Consider the following 11,217-nt stretch of genomic DNA (forward strand, 5'->3'; position numbering starts at 1 on the left):
GGGCCGCCTGTCGGCACTGGGCCGCTCGCCCAGGCTGGTACGTGCCGGCTCCCGAATCCTGGACAAGCTGCAGTTCTTCGAGGAGCGACGGCGCAGCCTGGAGCGCAGCGACTCGCCGCCGGCGCCCCTGCGGCCATGGGTGCCCCTGCGCAAGGCCCGCTCGCTGGAGCAGCCCAAGTCCGACGGCGGAGCGCCCTGGGGCACGCCCGGAACCTCGCAGGAGGAGCTCCGGGCGCCGGGGGGCAGCGTGGCAGAGCGCCGCCGCCTGTTCCAGCAGAAGGCGGCCTCGCTGGACGAGCGCACGCGGCAGCGCAGCCCGGCCTCTGACCTTGAGCTACGCTTTGCCCAAGAGCTGGGCCGCATCCGCCGCTCCACGTCGCGGGAGGAGCTGGTGCGCTCGCACGAGTCCCTGCGCGCCACGCTGCAGCGCGCCCCGTCCCCTCGAGAGCCTGGCGAGCCCCCGCTCTTCTCCCGGCCCTCCACCCCCAAAACCCCTCGGGCCGAGAGTCCCGCCGCCGCCCAGCCGCCCCCTCCGAGCGTCACGGGGAAGCCCGGGGACGAGCAGGGGAGGCCCAGGAGCCGCGGTCCGGCGGGCAGGACAGAGCCGGGGGAAGGCCCGCAGCAGGAAGTCAGGCGCCGGGACCAGTTCCCGCTGACCCGGAGCAGAGCCGTCCAGGAGTGCCGAAGCCCCGTGCCGCCCCCTGCCTCCACCGATCCCCCTGAGGCCAGGACGAGAGCGCCCCCGGGGCGGAAGCGGGAGCCCCCAGCGCAGGCCGTGCGCTTCCTGCCCTGGGCCACGCCGGGCCAGGAGGGCGCTGCAGTGCCCCAGACCTTGGAGAAGAACAGGGCGGGGCCTGAGGCCGAGAAGAGGCTGCGCAGAGGGCCGGAGGAGGACGGTCCTTGGGGGCCCTGGGACCGCAGAGGGGCCCGCAGCCAGGGCAGAGGTCGCCGGGTCCGGCCCACCTCACCTGAGCTCGGTAAGGCCTCGGGGAGGGCTGAGAAGGTGCTCACTGAAACCTGGGTGGGAGGGCGTTTGGGGAGAGCGACGCTGCTGGGCAGTTGAAAGGGTGGGCTTCACAGGGAAAGCACAGACCCAGGTTCGAGTTTGAGTGAAGGTCTGTGGAGGTCCTTGTGCTTGAACCTGTCCGCTGGTGAGGCGGAGTGCGAGTGTGTCTTGGTGGAGGCTGGGCGGAGCCGAGATGAGAGAAAGAACGGTGCCCAGATGCCTGCCACAGGGGCCCTGGGTCCGGTGGCCAACTGGGTCAAGGAATTGCTGGGACTCTCAGGAGCCCCTCCAAGCCTCACTCCTCTGTGGGGGAAGAGATGGAAAGCCATCTCAATAAATAACGTGTCAGGCCCCTGGTAGAGGCGAGCTTTGGGCCAGCCACCCCCCTCAGCTGTGCCCTTTCATGCCAGCACCGTCCCCTGGCCCACCTGTGGCCACTGAGCTCTGACCCAGCCTTTCACCAGGTCCCCTCTCTCCCGTCCTTGAGTCCTTGTGTGGCTGTGCTGACTGTGGCCCGAGCCAGCCCGTGTAGCTGTCCTTTGGACGGTGGCCAACATCCAGAATGCCCCTGTTCCTAATTCTGCTCACCCTGAACATCACCTGGGGGTCCACTCCTGGACGGAGGCCAAGGAAGCCGTCCTTGACTCACTCCCCCACACCGGGCGGCTTCCTCAGGCCAGATGCCTCTGTTCCCTGCTCCCAGGACACTCAGTCACAGTTGCTTTCGTTTCACTTACCATGCTGTATTTTTCGTCATCAGAATTAACGTATTTTTAATTTAAGTATTACCGTCACAAAGTTTTAAATGACAGTCAGGTACCTGTCCATCGTTCTATTGGCCACATTATCGCATACCACAGTACAGGTGTTGTATTAGCTGGGTGCTTAGGGATGTTGTTTTTATTTTTTTATTTGTATGTCAGCTGTGCCAGATGTTGAGCGTTCCTTATCAGCTCCGTCTTACAGATAACAGAAGTGAGGCACAGAGAGGTTATATCATTTGCCCAAGGTTACGGAGCTGGAAAACAGCATAATTGGGATTCTCACTACTCTTTTGGCTACCTACACTGTACTTTGTCTAGCTTAAAGAATGTCACAGTTGGACCATTCTTGTAGAGGGATTCACTGCAGTGGGGTTGGAGGATATCGTTGTGTGTTCAAGCTTCCTGGAAGCAGGGAGCGCTTCTGATTTCTTGCTGTATCCCTGGAACTCGTACGGAGCTCAGTGCACTGTAGGTACGGTATTACTGCTTGGTGGATGGTCGGAATCAAAGCTGATTCATGAGGACTCTCACACGGCTCCTGGACCCACATGCTGCTCCTTCTTTTGAATCCGGCGGCCTCACTAATTTGACGATTTACCACATGTTGTCCTGTGACAGCGGTATTACCGCTTAAAGCTTGGGTTGCTGTTAGCTTGTACTCTGTTCACTTGGAAACGGGTAACATTTTGTGTGCTCAAAGCACTTCCTGAAACAGGGCCATCCTTGATGACTGATTTGTGGAAAGAGATGCAAGGTGCGTCTCCCCCCCGCCGCCTCCCCCCCCCAGTCTTCTTCCAGAAACCACCTTGACTGTGGCTGAAGCTGAGAAGTCAAGCTAACATAGAGACCTGGCTGTTTGAGAACCTCCCTTCTGTCTTTTGCTCCCTGTTTCAGGACATTCAGGAGAGAGAGCCCTTGTTCCCCAAACCCCACCTTCTGGAAGCCTTTTTTTGTCTGGCTTTGGCTTTCTAAGATACAAGACTGCCGTTATGCCCTCTCCCCCTGGGTCATCCCCACAGGGACCAAGGCCCCTTACCCCATCACCCATGTCTCCGGCAGAGTCTTCGGATGACTCATATGTGTCCGCTGGAGAAGAACCCCTGGAGGCCCCTGTGTTTGAGATCCCTCTGCAGAACGTGGTCGTGGCTCCGGGGGCAGACGTACTGCTCAAGTGTATCATCACTGCCAACCCCCCACCCCAAGGTGAGCTCCAGGGCTGGGGCCAGGCTGAGGTTGAGACAGGGAGGGGGACGTCCCCCGGCAGTCCTCCGAGGGAGGGAAAGGGTGGGGAGGGACATCTGCTTCCGGAGGCTGGCTGGACTCCTGTGTGTGTGTGTTAGGGAAGTTTTCCCAGAACCCCCTGGGAGAAGAGAGGGCAGGCCTGGGCTTCTGTGAGTGAGGGGGCAGTCCTCGGGATTCCCTAGGGTTTGGGCTCCGTGTGGGGTGAGGGGAGATTTGCTCTGGTGGACTGCTGTGGGCCATGGCTTCCAGCCACTCCGCTCCTCGCTCACAGTGGCCTGGCAGAAGGATGGGTCTGCGCTGCGCAGCGATGGCCGCCTTCTCATCCGGGCGGAAGGAGAGCGACATACCCTGCTGCTGCGCGAGGCCCGGGCGGCCGATGCCGGGAGTTACACAGCCACTGCCACCAACGAGCTGGGGCAGGCCAGCTGTGGCGCCGCGCTGGCCGTGAGACCTGGTAGGGAGCCTGTGGGGCCCCGGGCCCGGGGTGGTAGGGGTGGGTGGGGATGAGCCGTGACCCTTCCCACTCTCAGCCCAGAGCTCAGGCCCTGCACCAGCGTGCACAGTCTGTTCTCAGATGTCAGCTGCTCTGTGGAAGCATTCGAAATGGCCCAGCCTTGGAGCGGAGGCCAAATTCCCAAAGGCACGCACCAGGCCGGCCAATCCGTGAAGTCACTGAAATTTGTCTTTACGTACCCTCTAAATGCCAGCCTCCATGGCATTTCCCTGAAAATGGTCCTGTGGGGAAAGCAACTTATCCTTGCATCTCAGAGAAGAAGGACCTCCCAGCTCAGAGGGCTTAAAAGCCATCAGGAGCCTTCTAAGGTCATTTCCTCTCTAGAACAGCAACCCCCCTCCCCCCTCCCCCCCGCCTTGNACTGGGAGTTGGACCACTTCCTCTGGGTGTAAGCGCGGGTTCTTTCAGGTCCGGGACAGGGCCAGATTGATGTCAGTGTGTGTGGTCGGTTCTGCTCATTCAGGTTGATGGGCCCCACAGTGTGCTGATCCTGGGCAGTGGGGGTGGGGTAGGTGGGGGTGGGCAGAAGGGAAAGACGCAGACTCCATCCTCAAAGATGTTACCATTGGGTCATCGAGCTAGATGAGAGGACCTAGGGTGGAGGACGGTGCAGGGTGGCGGGACCCCGGACCTCGAACATGGAGCAGACCAGTCAGTCAGTGTTATGGGGTGCTGGACTGAGAGGCGGATTCACAGCGGTAGCAGGTGGGTCTGGGCATGCCCGGAGGGGGAACAGCACACGCTGTTCTGTCCCTTTCTTTCTCTCAGCTCGACAGGAGACAGGTTTAGAGAGCCTGTCGTGCTGTGGTCCCAAGGCTCCCGCACTGTCACCATAAAAGTGGTTTTGGTGGGATCTGCCCTGAGCCCCAGCCTTGCGTTACATCCTTTTGTTTGCACCCGTCTGGCTTTGCACAACAGCGGGTCTTCATCTTCCTTAGCACAGGCACCCCTCCCAGGAGGCCACGTTTAAGCTTCCTCCTCGCCCCTCCCGCCACGCTGAATCATGCCCGGCCCTCCGTGGCACGTTTCCATCCTTCTATCACCTCTGGGCTCTGGCTTCTGACTCAGCTCCCAACTCTCCTCAGGGGGCCTGGGGCTGGCTCCAGAACTCTGGTCAATACCTGGCTTGGGCTGAGATCTGGTAAGGGGGTGTGGGAGGGGGGTGCCCCGCTACTGGCTTGTGGCCATTTGGAAGCCTTTTAAGGTTGGGAAGGAGGCTTGGGGCAAGGCAGCTGTCAGCACTTGATGGGGAGCTCTGTGCAGGTCATACTGAACCTCCCTGTGCTTCAGTTTCCTCGTTTGTAAACCAGAGGTAATTATACCATCTTCACGGACAAAAGTAAATGTGTGAACGAGCTTTTGAACTGTAAATCTGTAGACAGACATTAGCTGTTAGCGTTATTAAGGGGTGCTTTTATGCACTGGCGCTCAGGTTTCCACAAGCCTCCAGAAATCTGCCTTTTCTTTTTCTGCCCATCCTCCAGACCGTCTGTGCCTTGGAGACTCCTCCCCTGCCCTTGACAGGCGCTCAGCCCCAGCCCCTCTGGGTCCTCGGCCCATGGTGGCATCTCTGTGCCCAGCCCCCACTGTTGGGGAGTCAGAAAAGCTTCACCTCCTTAGTCAGTGGCACCAGGCTCTGCCCCCAGAGAGCAGCCCCTGTAAGTCATGTCGACTGGGCCCCAGGACTCCCTTGGCAGAAGCAGACTTTCTTCCCCTACAAGGCACTGTTTGGTCCAGAGCTGTTGGACGAGGGCCAGTGGACCCGGAGAGCAACAGAATGACTGGAACTCTGGGGTGGCACAGACGTTTGGCCAGGGCGGAGGGCCCCAGGCCTGGACTGTGCGCAGTGAGGGGGTGGGACTGAGGGAGAGTGTCAGGCAGTTTGGCTGCCTGCAGGGCAGTTGGAGCCGCCTGAGGGAGGGATTGTGTAGTGTCTGGTAGGAAGAGACCTTCTGGAACCGTCTCCCTGTCTTGTTCCTTAACCACCCACCCTAGGACCCTGGCACTCAGGACTGGCTGTGCAGTGCCCTCTTGGCATGCCCACCCCATAAGGGCTTGTTCTGGAGAGCCCGCAGAGCTCCATTCCTGGTGTCTTTTCACATCTCCTCTCTTGTTTGAGCTATGTTGCACCCGTATACCCCTTGGGGAGGGCTGTGATAGGGGGCGATATTCCCATTAGACAGACGGGAAGACAGAAACAAGGAGAATGAAGTGATGTAGAGCTAGCACCAGGCCGGCCGCCTTTACTGAGCACCTACAATCTACCTAGGAATGTTGTAAGCTCCAGGTGACTTGGGGTGATGGAAATAAGCCTAGTGGATGGCAGATGAGAAGAACAAGAAGAGTTAGCATCTAGTGAGTGCTTCATACATACTAGGGCCCGTGCAGACTGGCGTATCGCCTTTACTCTTGCCCTGTGAGGTAGGTTCTATTATTATGCCCACATTACACACGAGGAAGCTGAGACTTGGGAAGCTTCAGCAAGTCGCTCTAGAGAAATGCTGATCAATAGAACTTTCTGTGACGATGGAAGTGTTTTATAGGTGCACTGTCCAGTATGGTAGCCACTAGCCACATGTGGCTGTTGAGCCCTTGAAATGCGTCTAGTGCAACCAAGAAATTGATTTTTCTTTTCATTTACATGAATATGCACGTAAGTAGTCTCAGGTGCCTACTGCCTTGGGGTGCTCAGCTCTAGGAGGAGAGGGCCTGTCGGGGGCTGATCATGATTTGAAGCCCTGTCACTGGGTCTCCCAAGCCTATACTCCTTACCATCCCCTTCCCTGTACTCTGAACAGGTTCAAGATGAAGGTCGAATCGTGCTCATGAGCTCACACCGGCTGGGGTGGGGGCAGAGACTGTTGATGCCCTCTGTGGGTGGGTCAGATGGGGGGGTTCTCTCCTTCCTCTCTCAACTCCCCATCTCTGCTGTGACTGTGGTCCAGCACCTCAGGCTCTGACAAGAGGCCCTTTGGGTGCTGGTCAGGACAAAAGGGGACATGGGGGCTCCATTCTGCTTCCTTCAGCCCTCCCTCAAGCCTAGGTCTTGTGTATTTGACCCCAAGGTTCTAGAATTTTCCAACTGAGAACTTGGCCTCTTCGCATTCCCTTGGCTGGCCACAGTTTTCTCATCTGTAAGGTGAGGGTCCTTATACCTCCTGGGCTACTTACTTGGTAAGATTTCTGAGGACCTGTGGGGATGAGGATGTAGGCAAGGACAGTTGGGCCAGAGGATATGGTTTTTCAGAGCTCTTTCTGGTCCCACCATATGACTGACACTGTCACAACAGAAAAGACTTTGGTTATAGCGGGTCATGAGTACGAAAGGAAAGGCATGGTGTCTGCTCCTGCCTTGTCTCCTGTGAAGGTGGTGGCTCGATGGAGGGGAAGTTGGAATGCATGTGACCCCATTGTCCGTCTTTGAAGGGGGTTTGGATAGCATCTGAAAGATCAATGTGGTCCCTTGAGCAGACTCAGCACTTCCTCCTCATCCCTGTCTACCAGAAGCAGGGTAGCCACGATGGGTGTCTCCCCAAGGCTGCTCCCTCAGACAGGGGGCTCTCGCACTCAGCCTGTGAGAAGAGTGGGGACCCAATCTACCTCAAGTGCCTACCGTTTGTATAACACAGAGCAGCCCCTAGTAGTAACATGTAGGGAATTTGTTTCTATGGCAAGGTCACGCCAACTGTGTAAAATTCTCTCTGCTCTTCTTTTTTTTTTTTTTTTAAATTTTTAATGTTTATTTATTTTTGAGAGAGAGAGAGAGAGCATGAGCGGGGAAGGATCAGAGAGAGAGGGAGACACCGAATCCAAAGCAGGCGTCAGGCTCAGAGTTGTCGGCACAGAGCCTGACACGGGGCTCAAACTCACACACTACAAGATTGTGACCTGAGCTGAAGTCAAAGGCTTAGCCAACTGAGCCACCCTGGTGCCCCAGTTCTCTCTGCTCTTTGTCCCTTGCAAACCAAAGCAGAAACCTCAGCCCTGTTCTGCTTTGGAAGGGGCGATACCCACAACAGCATCCGTGCCTTCCCAGCCGCAGGCCGGCCTGCAGCCTCCTCTTCCCTCAGCCTCGCTGTCTTCCATGGTGGTGTGACCGCAGCAGACATTTAAAGGAATCCCCTCCGGAGGAGCCCGCTGAGACCGTGCCTGTGGAGAACAGGCTGGGAATGATGGTCGGGCCACATTTGTGTGCTCGTTAAGTCCTGTGTGTCACCCCCTCCCTCGAAACCGCAAGGGAGCTCCCCTTTGCCCAAAGAGTGAAGGCCATGCCCCTGAAGCTGGCCTCTGCCATTGGCCCCCGAGGACAACTCAAAGGTGTCTGGAGGCAGCTGAGGCAGTGAGAGGCACCTTCTGGAACTTTCTTAGGTCTCGCTTCTTTCAGTTTTACCCAGGCCTGTAGCCAGCAGGTTGAACTGCGGTGGTCTGCATGTTCTTTTTTCCTCTAAAGTATTTGTTCACACGGTTTCCTCCTCAGGAAAGACTTTCCCCCTTTATCCTGCTTCAATCAAACTTTAAAAAAAAATTTGTTTCTGAGAAAGCAAGTAGGGAAGGCACAGAGAGAGAGGGACAGAGAATCTGAAGCAGGCTCTGTGCTGACAGCGGAGTCCAATGCAGAACTCATGAACTGTGAGATCATGATCTGAGCCAAAGTCGGATGCCTCACCGACTGAGCCACCCAGGCGCCCGTCAACCAAATTCCTAATTCCAATAATACCCCTTCCCGCAGTTACCCCATCTTCCCTGAGTCCTAAGTAATCTGCTCTCTGTGCTCCCATGGCCCTTCTCTGCCTTTCTCTTGACACCTTGTTCCTGTTTCTGTACTGGTCACGTATGTGTCTGGATTGTCACCCCTGTCCGGCGGAAGGCTCCCAAAATCATGACCATGCTTTGGCTACTTCTCAGCCCTGGTAGCCATACCCAGTGGCCCTCCTGGCTAGTCGGGGGCTATGTGGGCCACAGGGGTTGTGTGTGGGGAGATCGAGATCCATGTGACTTCCCCAGTCCCTGAAACTACCTGGGTGACATGCGGAGGCTGGGTGGGACATGCACCTGCAAAGGGTACTAACGAAGATCTGCCTAAGAGTGGAGGTTGGGATGGCGGAGGAAACCATGGAGCAGCGGTCTTCAAAGTGTGGCCCCCAGACCAGCAGCATCCACATCACCCTGGGAGTATGGTAGAGTTGCGTATGAATGTACCACCTCCATCAGAAACCCTGGGGATGGGGTGCCTGGGTGGCTCAGTCAATTAGGCGTCAGACTTGATTTCAGCTCAGGCCACCATCTCACGGTTCGTGAGTTTGAGCCCCGCATCGGGCTCTATGCTGACAGCAAAGAGCCTGTTTGGGATTCTTTCTCTCCTCTCTCTGCCCCTCCCTGGCTGGCACGCACATATGCATGTGCACGCACTCTCTCTCTCTCAAAATAAATAAACTTAAAAAAAAAAAAAGGGGGCGCCTGGGTGGCTCAGTCGGTTGAACGTCCAACTTCGGCTCAGGTCATGATCTCACGGTTTGTGGGTTCGAGCTCCGTGTCGGGCTCTACACTGGCAGCTCAGAGCCTGGAGCCTGCTTCAGATTCTGTGTCTCCCTCTCTCTGCCTCTCCCCTGCTCACACCCTGTCTCTGTCTCTCTCAAAAAATAAATAAGCATTAAAAAAAAGTTCTTTTTGAAGAGAAACCCTGAGGGTGGGGCTTAGCAGTCTGTGGTTTGAGCTCCATCCTGGTGCACCATGAACTTTGAGAACCACTGCTGTAGAGTCAGGAAGCTTTCTCAAGGTGGGAGGCCAGGTGGTGCGGTGGGAAGCACTTGGGCTGTTCAGGTCCCTGCTCTGAAGTTCAGTGGCCGAATAAGGGGGAGCTCACATCTCAGGGTTTTTCTCCTCCCATGAGGATCACACAGGGGTCCCTAAACTTTCATGTGCATAAGAATCACCTGGCATGCCTTTTTAAAATGTGTTTTCCTGACCCCCATTTTAGGACATCTAATTCTTCAGTTCAGAGTAAGGAATTTATAGATTAAACAGGCTCCCAGGTGGTCCTGATGTGGGTGGCTACAAAGCCCTGGTGTAGAAGGCCTTTCATGTAGGTGACTGTGACTATATTTATCCTTGGGCCATCTCAAGCTGGATGCAAAGGTCTGGGGAGGGAGAGCCCTCCCGCCTTGAGGGCTCCCTCACCGTGGTATTTTCATCAAGCGAGTCTGACCTGAGAACAGTGTTGAAAGGCCACACACGTGCACAGAGTCAGCATGTTTTGGGGTGGTGGGGTGTTAGGGGCAGCACTCACATGGTGGGCACTAACATCCATGTTAGGTTTAGGGGGGCACCTGCTCCCCGCTTCCTGGCTGATATAAGAATGTTTCCCACAGTGAGAGCCAGGCTAGTGGGTGGAGCAGGGCTGAGATACAGGGACTGGCTACAAAGATGGTCTGCGTGGTGGGGTCATTAAGAAGTGGGGTGGCACCAGAGCCTGATGTGGAACCCCAGAGGTTCTGGGAGCTGGAGACAGATCCTTGCTCAATGTCTGAGCAGCCGGAGGACCCAGATTCACCTGGTCATTGGATGCCCCACGGTGCAGTTCCCCATAATGCCACCAGGGGTCTCCAAGGCTCCCTGCAAACCTTGCCAATCTGCTTTAATCTCTGCTCTCTGTTCCGGGCCTGTGAGCGCCCGCCGCCGTGCCATCCAACCTCGAGGTGACCCTGGAGGTCACCAGGCTCCACAGAGGGAAGGGGGCTCCCATTTTCAGGGCTCAGTATCAGCTTGTGGTCTCCGTGTCAGCTGGTGGCCAAGCTCCGAGCAGATGTTTGCCAAATACGATTCTGACTTGCCTCCCCCCCCGACCTCAAGATAGCCAACCTGAATGGTGGGTCCCCCTCCTCTGCCATTCCCCTCCTCCTTCTTCTCTGGCAGTGCTGGGAAACACAGGTCATAGCTTGGGAATGTGGCCCTGGGCTGGGGGGGGGGGTGCTGTTAGGAGGAGGGACAAGGACATGTGACCTCTCCTCAGCAGCTCCCCCGTTATGCTGCTGATCTCCAAGCCCCTTCCCCCACCCAACTTCAGAAGGACACTAGTTGTGGGGCATTAGCGGGGGAAGCAGCCCCTGCCCCATGACTGTGGGTCCTGGTAGAGCTGGTGGGGTGAGGGGCAGTTGCCAGTTGAAGGAGGAGGGGTGGGTGGTGCGGGGCCAAGCCTGCCATGGCAGAAGCGGGGAGGCAGAGGTGGGATTCTGGCCCCCTCAGGTGTAGGGGGGTGTTTCTGGGAAGAGACTGAAGGTCCTGACAGTTCCCTGATTCTCAGCACCAGAGAAAACAGGGGATGGCCTGGCTCCAGAATTTGAGGCTTGTCAGCACATTCCCACGTGGGGAACAAGGGGCGTCACAGGGGCCACCTGCCATCGGTACCTCATCTGGTGGATATGTTGAAGTGAATGGGTCAGGGCAAGCATCTTGGGTGCTGCAGTGAAGTAGCACCCTCATCTTTCCCTGGGGACTGAGGGCCCCACACTTTGAGTCAAGGTACCACAGAGGGGGCTTTGCTCTTATCAAGGTCTAGAAACTGTAGAGAGAGGAAAGGCAGATCCTGCTGCTTGGGAATGAGCAGGGTGGCTAAATCCAGCCCGGCTGCGCTCTGCCCCTCCCCTCTCCTCCCCCTCCACCCCAGGCCCCGGCTGGGCTGCTTGTGGTCTCAG

General features: G+C 57.0%; 2 protein-coding genes across 2 annotated transcripts in view; both read left to right on the forward strand.

The window, feature by feature from the left end:
- LOC144218632 (striated muscle preferentially expressed protein kinase-like) overlaps positions 1-5,307 on the forward strand; it is an 18,499-nt gene extending 13,192 nt beyond the window's left edge. Inside the window, exons 6-9 of the mRNA XM_077748571.1 lie at positions 34-977; positions 2,830-2,973; positions 3,284-3,466; positions 5,210-5,307. Of these exons, the coding sequence (XP_077604697.1) occupies positions 34-977; positions 2,830-2,973; positions 3,284-3,466; positions 5,210-5,307 (1,369 nt within the window). The remainder of the gene's footprint in view (positions 1-33; positions 978-2,829; positions 2,974-3,283; positions 3,467-5,209) is intronic.
- The window catches only part of LOC144218610 (striated muscle preferentially expressed protein kinase-like), a 42,761-nt gene continuing 31,552 nt past the window's right edge, over positions 9-11,217 (forward strand). The window contains 3 exon segments of the mRNA XM_077748549.1: positions 9-977; positions 2,830-2,973; positions 3,284-3,466. The gene's annotated coding sequence lies outside the window, so the exon portion shown is untranslated.

The sequence above is a fragment of the Crocuta crocuta genome, unplaced genomic scaffold (assembly GCF_008692635.1).
Source record: "Crocuta crocuta isolate KB4526 unplaced genomic scaffold, BGI_CrCroc_1.0 scaffold229, whole genome shotgun sequence".
NCBI lineage: Eukaryota > Metazoa > Chordata > Mammalia > Carnivora > Hyaenidae > Crocuta > Crocuta crocuta.